This window comes from Salmo salar, chromosome ssa03 (genome assembly GCF_905237065.1).
Source record: "Salmo salar chromosome ssa03, Ssal_v3.1, whole genome shotgun sequence".
Lineage (NCBI taxonomy): Eukaryota > Metazoa > Chordata > Actinopteri > Salmoniformes > Salmonidae > Salmo > Salmo salar.
The window spans coordinates 38,000,605-38,019,024 of record NC_059444.1 but is presented as its reverse complement, the minus strand read 5'-3'; the positions used below and the strand labels follow the sequence as shown (position 1 = coordinate 38,019,024).

Here is an 18,420-nt window from a genome sequence, read left to right as displayed (position 1 = left end):
ACACACACACACACACACACACACACACACACACACACACACACACACACACACACACACACACACACACACACACACACACACACACACACACACACACACACACACATCACAATCTGGTCATGGTAGAAAGGACTTGACACTTTCTACCCACAAATGTGATTTTCACCACTGAACTTGACCTTAACCCCTGGCCTTGGGTTTGTTTTGTTCAATGGACTAGGCCCGTGCACATTCAGGTCCCTATAGGACTCATGAAAGAACCATCCCCTAACCTAAATCCAACATAAATACTACATTTTGCAACACTAGAGAAATCCATAGGCCTGAATTCATCTAGTCAGCTGCCTGACCACACATTTTCGTTTCATTCAATAGTTTCATTCAATAAGCACACCATGGTCTTAATTACACAATCTTTACAGGAAACGTCTGATTAAGCAGAAGTTTGTTGGGTGTTCCCCCCCGTCCCCCATCACCCCAGCCAACCCCTTTCTCACTCTGAAATAGAAACACAGATCCAGACGTACCAGATCAGGTTCCTAATTTTAGGGTTTAAAAGCTGAGGCTCTGGCCAAGAAAGATCAGTCATCTCCTCTCCTCCAGCCGGTTCTAGCCTTCTGAATCAGACAAGAACACAGTTGAGAACACTACAGAACATCTCTATGGCAACCATGCAACTGTGCTACGGACCAATGGCGTGCCTCGCTCTCTTCACTGTCGTTCTCTCGTTAACGACCACTGACACTGGTAAGTACAGTCTACTACTGTAGTGAATTTAGGGGGTATAGCCCTTGCAGGACTTGAACCAACAACTTTTCATCTGTTTTCACCACTGAACTTGACCTCATCTCAGGGTCCCATTAGCTATTCACCAGCAAGCCAGGTGCGTGTGTGCGTGTGTGTGTGTGTGTGTGTGTGTGTGTGTGTGTGTGTGTGTGTGTGTGTGTGTGTGTGTGTGTGTGTGTGTGTGTGTGTGTGTGTGTGTGTGTGTGTGTGTGCGAGCTGTGGTGTGTTTAGCCTTGAGCCAGGCAGCGGCCTGGTGAATAATCGACAGATCTGTTAAATCTCAGAACAGACAGACATTCAGTCTTCTCTCCATCTCATGATGCATCTCTCACCCTGCCTGCCTAGCCACTCTGTAATTGACAAAGGCCAGACAGACAGCAGATATGCAGAAACAGGGGAGTGAAGAAGGGATTTAGAGAGGGATAGACTGATACGATGCAGATGGACAGAGAAAAAGGGAGAGAGAACATTTAGAGAGAGAATGAGATACTGTACATGGATAGTCAGTGTGTTGTCTGTTGATTAGGCTTAGAGCAAGTTTCAAAATGTTCTTTAGAAATGACCATCCTTCCCACCTCGTGCCTGGCGACGGCACTCAGCTGGGGAATAGGGAAGTATGTTCATGAGGTGCAGCATTCCCATCCGAACCCCGGGGGGGGGGCAGATATCCGGATGTTTGTTCCTGACGCGGTCCGCTCCTCGGTCCTGGAGTGCCTGCCACCCGGGCTCCCGTCGGACCCTGGCCTTTGTGCGACAACACTTTTGGTGACCTACCATGGTTCCTGACACCTCCGCGTCAGAACAAGACTCCTCGGCAAGAACAAGACTCCTCGGCAAGAACAAGACTCCTGTGCAGAACAAGACTCCTCGGCAAGCTCCGACTGGTCTCCTTCAACCTCTGCCTGTCCCTCACCGTCCCTGGTCTCATATATCCCTGGAATTTGTCACGGGTCTCCCCCCGTCTGATGTCAACACTGCCATCCTGACAGTAGTGGACCGGTATTCCAAAGCCGCCCACTTCACTCCTCTCCCCAAGCTACCCTCTGCCAAAGAGACGGCCCAGCTCATGGTGCAGCACATCTTCCGGACGGATCCATGGACTCCCAGTGGACATGGTCTCCGACCGGGGTCCTCAGTTCTCGTCCGGTTCTGGAAGATTCTGCACACTCATTGGGTCATCGGCCAGCCTGTCCTCTGGGTTCCACCCCCAGTCCAACGGCCAGTCGGAGCGAGCCATCCAAGACCTGGAGACAACTCTTAGATGCCTGGTCTCAGCCAACCCAACCACCTGGAGCCAGCAACTAGTGTGGATCGAAGACGCCTGCAACACCCTTCCTTGCTCTGCCATGGGTCTCTCGCCCTTTGAGTGTTCCCTGGGTTATCAGCTCTCGCTCTTCCCTGAGCAAGAGGAAGAGGTTGGCATACCTTCAGCCCAGATGGTTGTCCGCTGATGTCGTCGTACCTGGAAGAGAGCCCGATGGCTCTTCTCAAGACCACCTCCATGTATCGATGACAAGCGGACCGCCACCGGACCCCGTCTCCCCGGTATCGTCTCGGTCAGATGGTATGGCTGTCCACCCGGGATCTGCCTCTCTGGATGGAGTCCCACAAACTTTACGCCCGGTTTATCGGCCCTTTCCCCATCTCCAAGGTCATTAGCCCCTCTGCTGTTTGTCTTCTGTTGCCCCGTACCCTCCGTATATATCCCACCGTTCATGTGTCAAGAATCAAACACATGTCTCACAGCCCTTTGTCTCCTGTTTTTGTTCGTCAAGCCTACCAGTGATTGTCCCCTTGCTCCTGTCTGTTTCTAGTTCCTGTTTTCTAGTTTTCCCAGTTTTGACCATTCTGCCTCTCCTGACCCCGAGACTGCCTGCCGTTCTGTACCTTATGAATCTGACCTGAATTACTGATCTCTGCCTGCCCTTGACCTGTCGTTTTGCCTGCGCCCTGTTCTAGTAATAAACATTTGTTACTTCGACACTGTCTACATCTGGGTCTTCCCTAAAACGTGACAGACTGACCTTTTCACAAAACTGATATATAATTTATAGATCATTAGGTAAGGGTGCTCTCGAGCGGCTAGATGTTCTTTACCATTCGGTCATCAGATTTGCCACCAATGCTCCTTACAGGACACATCACTGCTCTCTATACTCCTCTGTAAACTGGTCGTCTCTGTATACCCGTCGCTTATTTATAAAACCCTCTTAGGCCTCATTTCCCCCTATCTGAGATACCTACTGCAGCCCTTATCCTCCACATACAACACCCGTTCTGCCAGTCACATTCGGTTAAAGGTCCCCAAAGCAAACACATCCCTGGGTCGCTCCTCTTTACAGTTCGCTGCAGCTAGCGACTGGAATGAGCTGCAAAAAACACTCCAACTGGACAGTTTCATCTCCATCTCAAGACTCAATCATGGATACTCATACTAACAGTTGTGGCTGCTTTGTGTGATGTATTGTTGTCTCTAACTTCTTGCCCTTTGTGCTGTTGTCTGTGCCCAATAATGTTTGTACCATTTTTTGTGCTGCTACCATGTTGTGTTGTTGTCATGTTGTGTTGCTACCATGCTGTGTTGTCATGTGTTGCTGCCATGCTATGCTATGTTGTCTTAGGTCTCTCTAGTGTTGCGGTGTCTCTCTTGTCGTGATGTGTTTTGTCCTATATTTTTATTTATTTTTAATTTTTAATCCCAGCCCCCTTCCCGCAGGAGGCATTTTGCCTTTTTGTAGGCTGTCGTTGTAAATACAAATGAGTTCTTAACTGACTTGTCTAGTTAAATAAAAAATACAGTCTAGTTCTCTTTATCTAGATAATAGAATACCTACCTCTCCCTCCATCCTATTTTTTCCTTTCTCCCTTCTCTTTCTTCTCTCCGTCTAACATACCCCTCTCTCTTTCTCTAGCTAATTAAATATCTACCCCCCCTCCTCTCTCCGTCAAATCCTCCCGCGCTCTCTATCCCCCTCTCCCTCGCCTTTCAGACGTTCACTACCAGCAGGGGGTAAGAGAGAGCTCAGAATTATATTTATTTATTTATTTAACATTTATTTAACTAGGCAAGGAAGTTAAGAACAAACTCTTATTGACAATGACGGCCTACCAAAAGGCAAAAGGCCTCCTGCATGGACGGGGCCTGGGATTAAAAATATATATATACACTACCGGTCAAAAGTTTTAGACCACCTATCAATCAAGGATTTTTCTTTATTTTTACTATTTTATATATTGTGGAATAATAGAGAAGACATCAAAACTATGAACCAAAAAAGTGTTAAACAAATGAAAATATATTTTATATTTCAGACTCTTCAAATAGCCACCCTTTGCCTTGATGACAGCTTTGCACAGTCTTGGCATTCTCTCAACCAGTTCCATGAGGTAGTCACCTGGAATGCATACAATTAACAGGTGTGCAATGTTAAAAGTTAATTTGTGGAATTAATTTCCTTCTTAATGTGTTTGAGCCAATCAGTTGTGTTGTGACAAGGTAGGGATGGTATACAGAAGATAGCCCTGTTTGGTAAAAGACCAAGTCCATATTATGGTAAGAACAGCTCAAATTCAAAGTCAGTTAAGAACAAATTCTTTTCTATAAGGACGGCCTATCAAATTCACTGCGTTGTTCATGGGCAGAAAGACAGATTTTTACCTTGTCAGGTCGGGGATTCGATTCAGAAAACTTTTGGTTACTGGCCCAATGCTCTAACGACTAGGCTACCTGCCACCCCAAATAAACAAAGAGTAACAACAGTCCATCATTACTTTAATAAGACATGGTCAGTCAATATGGAACATTTCAAGAACTTTGAAAGTTTCGTCAAGTGCAGTTGCAAAAACCATAAAGCGCTATGATGAAACTGGCTCTCATAAGGACCGCCACAGGAATGGAAGACCCAGAGTTACCTCTGCTGCACAGGATAAGTTCATTAGAGTTACCAGCCTCAGAAATTGCAGCCCAAATAAATGCTTCACAGAGTTCAAGTAACAGACACATCTCAACATCAACTGTTCAGAGGAGACTGTGTGAATCAGGCCTTCATGGTTGAATTGCTGCAAAGAAACCACTATTGAAGGACATCACTAAGAAGAAGAGACTTGCTTGGGCCAAGAAACACAAGCAATGGACATTAGACCGGTGGAAATTTGTCCTTTGGTCTGGAGTCCAAATTGGAGATTTTTGGTTCTAACCGCCATGTCTTTATGAGACGTTTTGTGGGTGAATGGATGATTGCTTCATGTGTATTTCCCACTCTAAAGCATGGAGGAGGAGGTGTTATGGTGTGGGGGTGCTTTGCTGGTGACACTGTCTGTGATTTATTTAGAATTCAAGGCACACTTAACCAGCATGGCTACCACAGCATTCTGCAGCGATACGCCATCCCATCTGGTTTGGGCTTGGTGGGACTATCATTTGTTTTTCAACAGGACAATGACCCAACATACCTCCAGGCTGTGTAAGGGCTATTTTACCAAGAAGGAGAGTGATGGAGTGTTGCATCAGATGACCTGGCCTCCACAATCCCCCGACCTCAACCAAATTGAGATGTTTTTTTAATTTCTTTATTTAACCTTTATTTAACTGGGCAAGTCAGTTAAGAACAAATTCCTATTTACAATGACAGCCTATGAACAGTGGGTTAACTGCCTTGTTCAGAATGAAAGATGTTTACCTTGTCAGCTCGAGGAGTCAATATAGCAACCTTTCGGTTACTGGCCCAACGCTCTAACCACTAGGCTACCTGCCCCCGATGTGGGATAAGTCTAACCGCAGAGTGAAGGAAAAGCAGCCAACAAGTGCTCAGCATATGGGGGAACTCCTTCAAGACTGTTGGAAAAGCATTCCAGGTGAAGCTGGTTGAGAGAATGCCAAGTGTGTGCAAAGCTGTCATCAAGGCAAAGGGTGGCTATTTGAAGAATCTCAAATATAAAATGTAACACTTTTTAGGTTACTACATGACTCCATATGTGTTATTTCATAGTTTTGATGACTTCACAGTTATTCTACAATGTAGAAAATAGTAAAAATAAAGAAAAACCCTTGAATGTGTAGGTGTTCTAAAACTTTTGACCGGAAGTGTACATATATAAGTATAGGACAAAACACATCCCGACAAGAGAGACAACACTACATAAAGAGAGACCTAAGACAACATAGCAAGGCAGCAACACAATATGACAACAACATGGTAGCAACACAACATGGTAGCACAAAACATGGTACAAACATTATTGGTAATAGACAACAGTACAAAGGGCAAGAAGATAGAGACAATAATACATCACGCAAAGCAGCCACAACTGTCAGTAAGAGTGTCCATGATTGAGTCTTTGAATGAAGAGATTGAGATAAAACTGTCCAGTTTGAGTGTTTGTTGCAGCTTGTTCTAGTCGCTAGCTGCAGCGAACTGAAAAGAGGAGCAACCCAGGGATGTGTGTGCTTTGGGAACCTTTAACAGAATGTGACTGGCAGAACGGGTGTTGTATGTGGAGGATGACGGCTGCTGTAGATATCTCAGATAGGGGGGAGTGAGGCCTAAGAGGGTTTTATAAATAAGCATCAACCAGTGCGTCTTGTGATGGGTATACAGAGATGACCAGTTTACAGAGGAGTATAGAGTGCAGTGATGTGTCCTATAAGGAGCATTGGTGACAAATCTGATGGCCAAATGGTAAAGAATATCTAGCCGCTCGAGAGCACCCTTACCTGTTGATGTGTAAATTATGTCTCCGTAATCTAGCATGGGTAGGATGGTCATCTGAATCAGGGTTAGTTTGGCAGGTGGGGTGAAAGAGGAGTGATTACGATAGAGGAAACCAAGTCTAGATTTAACTTTAGCCTGCAGCTTGTGCTGAGAGAACGGCAGTGTACCGTCTAGCCATACTCCCAAGTACTTGTATGAGATGACTACCTCATGCTCTAAACCCCCAGCGGTAGTAATCACACCTGTGGGGAGAGTGGCATTCTTCTTACCAAACCACATTACCTTTGGTTTGGAGCTGTTCAGAACAAGGTTAAAGGAAGAGAAAGCTTGTTGGACACTAAGAAAGCTTTGTTGTAGAGCATTTAACACAAATTCCCGGGAGGGGCCAGCTGAATATATGACTGTATCATCTGCATATAAATGGATGAGAGAGCTTCCTACTGCCTGAGCTATGTTGTTGATGTAAATTGAGAAGAGCGTGGGGCCTAGGATCGAGCCTTGGGGTACTCCCTTGGTTTATATTTTATTTTTATTTAACTTGGTAAGTTGACTGAGAGCACGTTCTCATTTACAGCAACGACCTGAGGAATAGCTACAGGGGAGAGGAGGGGGGATGTGTAACGTCTGCAGTAGTGGGTGTGGAGTCAGACGCAGGAAACAGGAGTAGTTGCTAACGGGCTTTTAATGAATTGCACCGTAACAGGAAAGTACACCCACGAAAACACAACTGGGTGTGATCCAACAAACACAATGATCCAATAACACGTACCACTGCATAAACAACAGTCGACAACAGAAAGTAAGCCCGCACACAGAACAGGTGGGGAAATGGGCTTAAATACTCCACTAAACACTAATCATACACAGGTGCAAACAATTAAGACAAAACCAACAGAAAAGGGAAAAAGGGATCGGTGGCAGCTAGTAGGCCGGTGACGACGACCGCCGAGCGCCACCCAAACAGGGAGAGGAGTCACCCTCGGCAGGAGTCGTGACAGGATGAATGAGCCAATTGTAAGCTGGGCATGATTAGGTGGCCATGGTGGTATAAAGACTAGATTGGGAATTTAGCCAGAACACCTGGGTTAACACCCCTATTCTTACAATAAGTGCCATGGGATCTTTAGTGACCACAGAGAGTCAGGAGACCCGTTTAACCTCCCATCCGAAAGACAACACCCTACACAGGGCAATGTCCCCAATCACTGCCCTGGGGGATTGGGATAAAACAAATTACCAGAGGAAAGGGTGCCTCCTACTGGCCCTACAACACCACTTCCAGCAGAATCTGATCTCCCATCCAGGGACTGACCTAGACCAACCCTGCTTAACTTCAGAAGCAAGTGGCTAACTTTATACACTGCACTCTTTGAGAGAGGTAGCAAACCCCTCAGAGACAACAATACTCCTTAGCCGGCCCACAAGAATGGAATGGTCTACCATATCAAAAGCTTTGGACAACTCAATAAAAATAGCAGCACAACATTGCTTAGAATCCAGGGCAATGGTGACATCATTGAGGACCTTTAAGATTGCAGTGACACATCCATAACTTGATCGGAAACCAGATTGCATACTCATTTCTCATTTTAGTCATTTAGCAGACGCTCTTATCCAGAGCGACTTACAGTAGTGAATGCATACATTTCATACATTTTTTTCTCCGTACTGGTCCCCCGTGGGAATCGAACCCACAACCCTGGTGTTGCAAACACCATGCTCTACCAACTGAGCCACACGGGACCAGGGAGAATATTATAGACATCAAAAAAGCCAGTCAGTTGACAATTGACAAGTATTTCCAATACTTTTGATAAACAGGGCAAAATAGAAATATACCTATAACAGTTAGGATCAGCTTTAAGTAAAGGACGAACCCTGGCTGCCTTCCAAGCAATGGGAACCTCCCCAGAAAGGATGGACATGTTAAAAAGGTCAGAGATAGGCTTGGCGATGATAGGTGCAGCAACCTTAAAGAAGAAAGGGTCTAAACCATCTGACCCAGATGGTTTTTTGGGGGTCAAGTTTCAGGATCCCCTTTAACACCTTGGACTCAGACTGCCTGCAGGGAGAAACTTTGTAGTGGGGCAGGGGAAAAAGAGGGAGAAAGCAGCGGGGATAGTCGCATTAGAAGGGGGGGGAGATGAGGAAATGTTGGACGGGAAATGAGGCATGGCTGAGTCAAATAGGAATCCTGACTTAACGAAGTGGTGATTAAAGAGCTCAGCCATGTGCTTCTTGTCAGTAACAACTACATCATCAACATTAAGGGACATGGGCAGCTGTGAGGAGGAGGGTTTATTCTCCAGGTCTTTAACCTTTTTTCAGAACTTCTTTGGGTTAGACCCACAGAGAGATAACTTCTCCTTAAAGTAGCTAACTTTGGCCTTCCGGATAACCTGAGTGTACTTATTTCTCATTTGCCTGAACAACAGCCAGTCAGCCTGAGTATGCGTGTGCCGAGCCTTTCGCCAAATGCAATTCTTGAGGTGGAGTAACTCTGCAAGATCACAGTCGAACCAGGGGCTGAACCTGTTTTTAATTCTAATTTTCTTTATGGGGGTGTGTTTGTTAACAATACCACTGAAAATATCGAAAAAGAAGGTCCAAGCGTCTTCGACAGAGCTGATTCTATACCATTTTACAGAGGTCAGTTCATGAAGGAAGGCTTGCTCATTAAAGTTTTTTAGTAAGTGTCTATGACAAATCAGGACAGGTCGTTTCACTGAGCAGCTACATTACGAACACATGCTGTAAAACAGTGATCACTAAGGTCATTACAGAAAACACCAGACTGATACCTATCAGGATTATTTGTGAGGATAACATTGAGGAGAGTAGCCTTTTCTGGGTGTTTGGAGTCATACCTTGTGGGATTGGTAATAATCTGAGAAAGATTTAGGGAGTACCATTGCTTTAGGAATTGGTCAGGTGGTGTAAGCATGTCCCAGTTCAGGTCACCTAGCAGGACAAATTCAGACTTAGTGTAAGGGGCCAGGAGAGAGCTTAGGGCAGGTAAGTGCCATGGGTGGGTACAGGGTACAGGCCGGTGCTGATGGAGGACGACAGCAACAGGCCGGTGCTGATGGAGGACGATAGCAACAGTCAACAAAGAGCTATTTGAAAGTTTAATGCTTAAAACCAGCAAATCAAATCGTTTGGGGACAGACTTGATGGAGACAACCGAGCACTGAAGGTGATCCTAAAGTAAAGATTGCCACTCCCCCACCTTAGGAAGATCTGTCTTGCCGAAAAAGCTTATAACCAGAAAGGTTAACATTAGTAATCAAAACACTCTTCCTTAACCACATCTCAGTAATGACCAACACATCTGGATTGGAGCTGTGAACCCACGCTTTCAATTGATCCATTTTAGGTAATAAGCTTCTAGTGTTAACGTGCAGAAAACCCAGACTTTTACGAGAGCAGAAATCAGTGAAACAGATATCAGAGCACAAGGCAGAATTGGCGCTAGCAGCATTAGACAGGCCAGGGTGTACATGCACATTTCCAGATATCATCAACAGTAATACAATCAAGGCACGGCATAGGACAGGAAGAGCTCTGCAGTGCTGATTTATGACATCTGAATGTGCATCAGATGGCAACAAGATCATATTGTAACAGCAATTTCATCAGGTAACATGAATACAAAGCCGGCGAGAGGTGGTTAGAATAGGATGGGAGGCCAAAAGTCTATGTAACCAATAGAGAGTCAGAGTCCCGAGTGTGGGAACAAACATAGTCTGTCCCACAGTTGGGTAAAGATAGTTCGTAGTCAACAAAGCATGCAGGAGTCATGAGGCAAATAGCAAAATGCACAATATATATATATATTTTTATATATAACGACTTGGGGCTAGCCATTGTAAGTTCCGAGTCACTCGCCCCAACAGTGCTTGTGTGCTGGAGGCGAGCGAAAGCTCAGGAGAGAGGGGGGAGTGTGGTGAGGGTACCTGTACCAGACAGGGGGAGACAGGCCAGGGCAGACGGTGAACAGATCGCCAGGTGGAATCCAAGCAGTGCAGCAGGCAACGGGAGTAGGTGTCACACCCACTTGGGAGAAACTTTTATTTCTGGGGGCAGATTTCTTGTAGAAAATTCCAGTGGATGGTCTTTGAACAGCGGGAGAGGGCTTCAAATGGGGCTTCAAAGACTCCTGCCACTTATTTGGGCCCAAAGGCCTCGGGAAACCTCTCACTTCACACCTCAGTGCTAATTGAAGTTGTATCTGGTCTGTCCTAGCAAACCTGGGAGCCTTAACTCAGCATTCAGTCCCCATAAAGTAAAATATATCATTGTAATGTACTTTATTTTTCTTCTTGGCTTTCAAAATAGCATCAGACCAAACACTACTCACTCAGTTCCAGGTTGGACGGTGTCCTCAGGTCTCTGCTGTTTGTTTGCTAGAGCACCCTCCGTATAGCTTGGAAAAAGGAAACCTTGGTAGCAGTAATCCCTCCGGGTAATTTTGGCCAAAATTTGTTTGTAGGTTTGGAGTTTTGATCTGGAGCGAAGGCCATGCTGTTAGGGGTAGCGTCCTGCATTTGTTCCTTGGCTTCCCTGAAGGAGCAAGGTCATCAACATAATGACATACCATTTAATCAAATAAAATACAAGTTTATTTGTTACATGCGCTGAATACAACAGGTGTAGGTAACAGGTGTTACCGTGAAATGCTTACGTACAAGCCCTTAGCCCTTAACCAACAATGCAGTCCAGGAAATAGAGTTAAGAAAATATTTATTAAATAAAGTAAAAAAACCAAAAAAAAACAATAACAATAAAAGAACAATAACGAGGCTATATACTTCCATGCACACTCTAGTCTAGCCACTACATCCACCCACAGAGAAGTACACACACACACCATGCTAAACATGCAAATGATAAAAGGCTAGAGGAATCAAAGGTTCTGCCACCCCTGTGGGCACTCTCAGTCATGAAAAAGGTTGCCTTGGGGTGGAGCTGACACACACACACACACACACACACACACACACTAGCTACAGTGTGAAGTAGGAGCATCACATTGTACCTCCACAGCCACTTTCTATCTGTGGAATAGTCATTGGGTAGGAAGCAGCCAGTGTTTTGGTACTGTGTTATAATAGTTCACGCACGGCTGCTCTACAGAAGTGTAATTACCTCTGCAGTGTTATTAAGCTGTTTTATTACACACATTCACACTGCCCACCCTCCTGCCTGTCTGTCTTTCTGTCTGTCCACTCAACCAGGAGTCATAGGTTTTCCTCTCTCACAGAGAGGCCAAATGAAAACATGTAATGAATGCTCAATGTGTCTCAGATAGTGCAGCACACTTGTCAATGTGAATCACATCATATTTCCTCCCTTTCGAAAGGTTCAGGCCACTTGGGATGATGGTTGTACAGTACGTTGCCTCACCTACCTTTGTGGAATGTAGCCTAGTTTTTATATACATTTCTCAGACCTTCTGATAAATGACTAGAATGTACATCTCCACATGGCCTATCTTCCATATAGGCCTAGACTTACATTAAAACTTCTTCGGGTTTCGGTGTCCCTTCCACGGGATGGTTGAGCTAACGTAGGCTAATGCGATTAGCATGAGGTTGTAAGTAACAAGAACATTTCCCAGGACATAGGCATATCTGACATTGGCAGAAAGCTTAAATTCTTGTTAATCTAACTGCACTGTCCAATTTACAGTAGCTATCACAGTGAAAGAATACCATGCTATTGTTTGAGGAGAGTGCATCATTTTGAAAATGAAAAGTTATTAATAAACAAATTAGGCACATTTGGGCAGTCTTAATGCAACATTTTGAACAGAAATACAATGGTTCATTGGATCAGTCTAAAATTTTGCACATGCACTGCTGCCATCTAGTGGCCAAAATCAAAATTGCACCTGGGCTGGAATAATACATTATGGCTTTTCTCTTGCATTTCAAAGATGATGGTAGAAATTGTATATCTTTTACCAGATCGAATGTGTTATATTCTCCTAAATTCCTTTCCCATTTCCACAAACTTCAGTGTTTCCCTTCAAATGCTACCAAGAAATATGCATATCCTTGCTTCAGGGCCTGAGCTACAGGCAGTTAGATTTGGGTATATAATTTTAGGCGAAAATTGAATTAAAGGGGCGGATCCTTTTAACATGCAATCAAAATGCAAACAATACAGTTCAAATCATGTCATATGTTTTCCTTTCATTGCTGATGCTATGTGTCAGTGTGAATCCGTTCTCATCTTTCCCCCCCTGGCAACAGGTGCCGGGGGTAGAAGTGTAGGTAGAAGTGTATTTAAGCTGGCTCTGAAGGAATACAATGAAAGTTCATGTAACAGTCAGGTGGTTGATCTGAACACCATTCAACCCACACGTCCCTGCTCACTTCAACAGCGCCATGAGCTGACTTTTTTTATAGACAAAACAATCATGGCATGTATTATTATTATTATGCATTGTGTTTACATCTGTGTGACAGGCCAAACTTTGATCAGCTATAATCAATTCACTAAGAGAACAACAAACAAATCTGTTTGTTTGTGTGTGTGCGTGTGTTGTACGGTGGAGATTTGTCTGGCTCTCATGCGCTTATCTGACTCTCCTCAGGGTTCTATAAAACAATAAGCCCATTTAATGCAGCCCTTCATTTGTGTGCATGTGTGTCAGTATTAGCGTATATACGTTTATGTGTGTGTGTGTGTGTGTGTGTGTGTGTGTGTATGTGTGTGTGTGTGTGTGTGTGTGTGTGTGTGTGTGTGTGTGTGTGTGTGTGTGTGTGTGTGTGTGTGTGTGTGTGTGTGTGTGTGTGTGTGTGTGTGTGTGTGTGTGTGTATGTGTGTGCATTGTTCTATCTCTGTCATGTTTGTTTCCTGGCTGTTTACGATGAGTCTCTCCTCTCAGCTCCCAGATCGATGTCGGGTGAGGATATGAGAGTCAGTATTGATTGTAATTTCCTGCAGCGCTCATTCCAATCGCCTGCCTTATCACCAATCTAATTTCTATCTGCAGCGCAGTCAGTGATCCAAAAGAACCAGGGAATAACCAATAAATGAATAACAAATAAATGAATATTCTACCAAGGCATTCTCACTCCTGCATAGATAAACAGGGTGCTTGTATGGAGAGTTGACAATGACTCTCAAAGTGTGTGTGTGTGTGTGTGTGTGTGTGTGTGTGTGTGTGTGTGTGTGTGTGTGTGTGTGTGTGTGTGTGTGTGTGTGTGTGTGTGTGTGTGTGTGTGTAAGAATATATATCTCCACACAGATTGAATGAGTGTATAGGGAAAAGCAGGTGCCAAGTCCTAATCTAATGATTGGATGCTTGTGATTCAGGCTTTTATGTCGCTGGAGATTTGATGTTGTGTACTGATGGACGAGAAAGGAAACTAATATTTGGGATGCATTCAGCTGTATCCCACGTGGGACAGGATTCAAGTGTTTACTCCTCCTATCAGAGCAAGCATTAGAGTTAAGAGTTATGGTTGAGAATACAAATGTGATGATCATCTCTTTTCTCCAACTGGGGCCTAGTTATTTTCTCCCTCCCTTTTTATTATACCTCTCCTTCGGCCCCTCTCCCTCTCTACTCTTCTTTATCTCTCTCCTTCTACCCCTCTCATTATATACCTCTCTACATCTCCTCATTTCACTGCTATCTATCTATCTATCTATCTATCTATCTATCTATCTATCTATCTATCTATCTATCTATCTATCTATCTATCTATCTATCTATCTATCTATCTATCTATCTATCTATCTATCTATCTATCTATCTATCTATCTATCTATCTATCTATCTATCTATCTATCTATCTATCTATCTATCTATCTATCTATCTATCTATCTATCTATCTATCTATCTATCTCTTCCTTTCTCCCCCTCTTTATCCTGTCATTCACCCTCCTCTCGCTCTGTGTGTCTTGTTCTGTTCAGTTAGACGTGGTAATAAGATGGAAAGCAGGTCTATTATACTGCCACTCAGCCTGGCATTAAGTACTTCTCTCCGGAGTGGCTATACTGCTGTGCAAAAGTGTGAATATTTGGGGCTCTGCCCTCTCTCTCTTTCCCTCCCTCCTTCCCTAGCCCTGTCGATCTAGTGCTGTGTTAAAGTGGATATGTGGCGTCCGTTTCAAAGTCCATCCTCAGCAAGTATAGCTGCCATGCACCCTTGCCCACGGTAAACACATCCTCTGTCTGTCACATAGGAAGCCGATGCCACACAACTATACTAAATTGAATTGGAGCAGTGAAGTTTAACTCAGACCTGGCCTGAGCTAAGGACATAATGACATTGACTTCACTGTATGGGACAAGGAGAGACAGTGTGCAGCTATTGTAACTCTACAGGCCCCATTTAGACAATGTACAAAAGCTCTGCTACTGTCACCCACCCACACCCTCTGAAAACCTCACTCCATTTCTCCACTTCAGGGGGGAAAGAATTCACACATTACTACTGCACAGCGTACACTATCATATCACACATTCCCAGTGTCCAGCGTTTAATATTGTACATTGATGGCAGCTCTGTCCTTGAGTTGTTCTTGTCTAATGCCGTTCTGTATTGTGTCATTCTGTATTATGTTTCATGTTTTGTGTGGACCCCAGGAAGAGTAGCTGCACCTTTTGCAACAGCTAATGGGGATCCTAATAAAATACCCAATACCAAACTCACGCTGTCTTCTATGTCTCTAAATAGAAACCTGTGGCCTAGTATAAGAGGTGTGTGTGTGTGTGTGTGTGTGTGTGTGTGTGTGTGTGTGTGTGTGTGTGTGTGTGTGTGTGTGTGTGTGTGTGTGTGTGTGTGTGTGTGTGTGTGTGTGTGTGTGCGTGTGTTAATGCGTTTGTTGTGAGGGGTCTTTTTGTCACAATCTTCCGTTCATAGTGAGCTCTCATATTTTCCTCTCCACCACCACAGCAGAGTTACTCTGTTAGTGATAGACCACAGGGTGGGGGGTGAAATAGTTTCGGAGGAAGAAGAGGAAGATGAAAGAGGGGGGGCTATCAGACCTAATGGTGTGGGTGGAACTTTCTCTTCCTATAAGGCCAGGGCTAAGAGATAACCGATCAGTCAGAACGGCTGGGCAGCACATGAAGACTTCTATACCTAAAGACTTTCAAATCTGAAAACTTCAACACCTGAAAATGAGGTTGAGTCTGGTGTTCTCCTCTCTGCTCTGTGTAGCCACATGGATGACCGGGGTCGATGCAAGTGAGTTCTTACCTCTTATTTTACGGCTGAGAGTGTGCGTGTCGACGGTGTACGTATGTAACGTGCAGCTCTGTGTAAACCAGTAATGTATTGCCATGTATAACCCTGTATAGGCTTTGGACCAGTCAACACTTGCTGTCTTAAGATGACTCAGAAAAGAATCTCTCCTAAGAAAGTAGTGGACTACACCGTACAGACTACAGCACTGTGTCCCATCAAAGTCATAGTGTGAGTACCCTATATTCATACTTCCTACAGTCACACTACACCGTAAAGATAAGAATTTGTCCTATTGAGAGTATCCTACAATGTCATACATAACCCCTGGTTTTACTTCACTAGCAATGTTGTCATCAGAAAAGGACAAAGTGAATAAAAAATAACCTCACCAGAGGAGACAATTGACCTCTTGATTTATCTACTTCCAGGTTACACACCATAGAAAGGAAGAAGATCTGTGGTGACCCAGGAAGTGATTGGGTAAGGAAGGCCATGGGAAAGGTGGACGAAACCAAGACAATCAAGAGAGAGGAGGAGGAGGGAAAGGAGGGCAAGACAGTGACCATGGCACCGGCAGTGCCACATAAGCAGAGAAAGGGACAAAAGAAGGGAGCCAAAAAGGGAAAGGGGAAAGGAGGGAAGAGGGGAGGAAAGAGAGAGGGAAGAGGGCGCAAGAGAACTGGTGTAACAAACCAATTGAGTAACTGAGCACAATTGATGTTAAGTCTAAATCCGTGGACTTCTGCCTCTAGGAGGAGAGCAAGAAAAATTGTTTTTGTAAAAGCAGTACAATGGCAAGGACATCTGCCTATGTTGGCATGTTGTAAATAAATACACATTTCAATGAGGACTGGACACAAAGTTGTTTTTTTACTCTCTGTGTCATTGATATATGGGACCAATGCTGTTTTAGTAAAATATTGAATAAAAAAATCATAGCACAGAACTTTTAAATCAAATTTTTATTCTTGCACTGGCTGCCACTAGCGCATGTTTGAGAAAGGTTCAGGCCACTTGGGATGATGGTGGTACAGTACGTTGCCTCACCTACCTTTGTGGAATGTAGCCTAGTTTTTATATACATTTCTCAGACCTTCTGATAAATGACTAGAATGTACATCTCCACATGGCCTATCTTTCCTATTGGCCTAGACTTACATTAACATGCAATCAAAATGCAAACAACACAGTTCAAATCATGTCATATGTTTTCCTTTCCTCGCTGATGTTATGTGTCAGTGTGAATCGTTTCTCATATTTCCCCCCTTTAAGGGATATAACATTACAATTGTATAGCTAATAGGCTTTGTGTTTGTAGATCGACTGAGGTGAATGAACCTACTGCAGCCAAGGTGATCATGGCTGGGTCAATTTTGCTTGTTTTTGCTCTTCTCCAAATACCATTTTAATGTTGTTTTAGTTGTATAGAAATGTTTTGAAAGTTGAAGCTCATTTACTGCATCCGCACCTCACTAAAAATCTAACCCTGGTTACTGCCCTGGCAACAGGTGCCGAGGGTAGAAATATGGGTAGAAGTGTATTTAAGCTGGCTCTGAAAGAATACACTGAAAGTGTATGTAAGTCAAGTGGTTGATCTGAATACCATATAACCCACATCCCTGCTCACTTCAACAGCGCTATGATAAATTAGTAGAATGTACATGTAAATAACATGCTTGTCTGTGTTAAAGTAAAATTTGTATCTATTGCCTACCCTGCTACCTCTTAAATTATCTTTTTATTTGTAATTTTCTTCTCAATATTGCGTGTTTATGTTAAGTCAATAAAACGATATAATCATAACTTTTGTCCCCTGGTGGTCATGATGTATTTTAAGTCTTAACAACACAATAAGCCACTATCACATGACAGTTGTCCCATATGAATAACTTCTCAAAAACATGAAATATGAATCCAAATAATGACTTCATCTCCTTTCATTACACAGGGATGTAAACTGGCGAGGGCCCAAAAAGGTGACACTTTTGTTTTGCACTGAAACATGCAAAGAAAATCGCTGCAGGGGGAAATGCAGCTTTAAACTAATTAAACAACAAATAATATTATCTATTGTACATGATCAGTCTCTGTGTGTAAAATAAAAAGTGGTTAATGTGAACCTAACTCACAGCAGAATGTAAAGAAAGCAATCCAATGTTATTTGTTGCCTAGACTTTACTGCAAATGACACTCAAGTCTCGGGGAAAAAAACAATACACTAACATTGCAGCCATAATAATAGAACGCTTGTGACCACACACATCTAAATATCACACTTATGATTATTTTTTTTTAACTAGGCAAGTCAGTTGAGAACAAATTCTTATTTACAATGACGGCCTACGCTGGCCAAACCCGGACAATGCTGGGTCAATTGTGCACCACCCTATGGGACTCCCAGTCACAGCCAGTTGTGATACAGCCTGGATTTGAACCAGGGTGTCTGTAGTGATGCCTCCAGCATGGAGATGCAGTGCCCCAAACCACTGCGCCACTCGGGAGATAGCTTAAGAAGAAATAGAATGAAACAAACAGGCATTCAATTTTTGCTCTATTATAGTGGCCACTATAGTAGGGAAAGGGAAAGGGGGATACCTAGCCAGTTGAATGCATTCAACTGAAATGTGTCTTCCGCATTTAACCCAACCCCTCTGTATCAGAGTAGACATAGTTCAAGTGCACAAGGCTACAGGTGTGCAAAAATAACATT

At 43.8% G+C, this 18,420-nt stretch overlaps 1 protein-coding gene across 2 annotated transcripts; it reads left to right on the top strand.

Annotated features, from left to right (window-relative positions):
• The first annotated feature begins 513 nt into the window (after positions 1-513).
• LOC106600445 (C-C motif chemokine 2) lies at positions 514-17,513 on the top strand. Of its 2 annotated transcripts, none has more exons than XM_014191804.2 (3): positions 514-750; positions 15,824-15,938; positions 16,139-17,513. In XM_014191804.2, the coding sequence occupies exons 1-3, from the start codon at positions 666-668 to the stop codon at positions 16,416-16,418; spliced, it is 480 nt and encodes a 159-aa protein (XP_014047279.1). In that variant the 5' UTR covers positions 514-665; the 3' UTR covers positions 16,419-17,513. The 2 variants fall into 2 exon arrangements, with proteins under 2 accessions (XP_014047279.1, XP_014047280.1); XM_014191805.2 differs by lacking the exon at positions 514-750 and adding an exon at positions 15,436-15,710.
• Positions 17,514-18,420: the final 907 nt, after the last annotated feature.

Coding starts and splice junctions, on each gene's coding strand:
- LOC106600445 (XM_014191804.2), top strand. CDS start 666: ATGGCAACCATGCAACTGTGCTACGGACCAATGGCGTGCCTCGCTCTC. Junction 751..15,823: donor GTTAACGACCACTGACACTG/GTAAGTACAGTC, acceptor AACCCTGTATAG/GCTTTGGACCAGTCAACACT. Junction 15,939..16,138: donor TGTCCCATCAAAGTCATAGT/GTGAGTACCCTA, acceptor ATCTACTTCCAG/GTTACACACCATAGAAAGGA.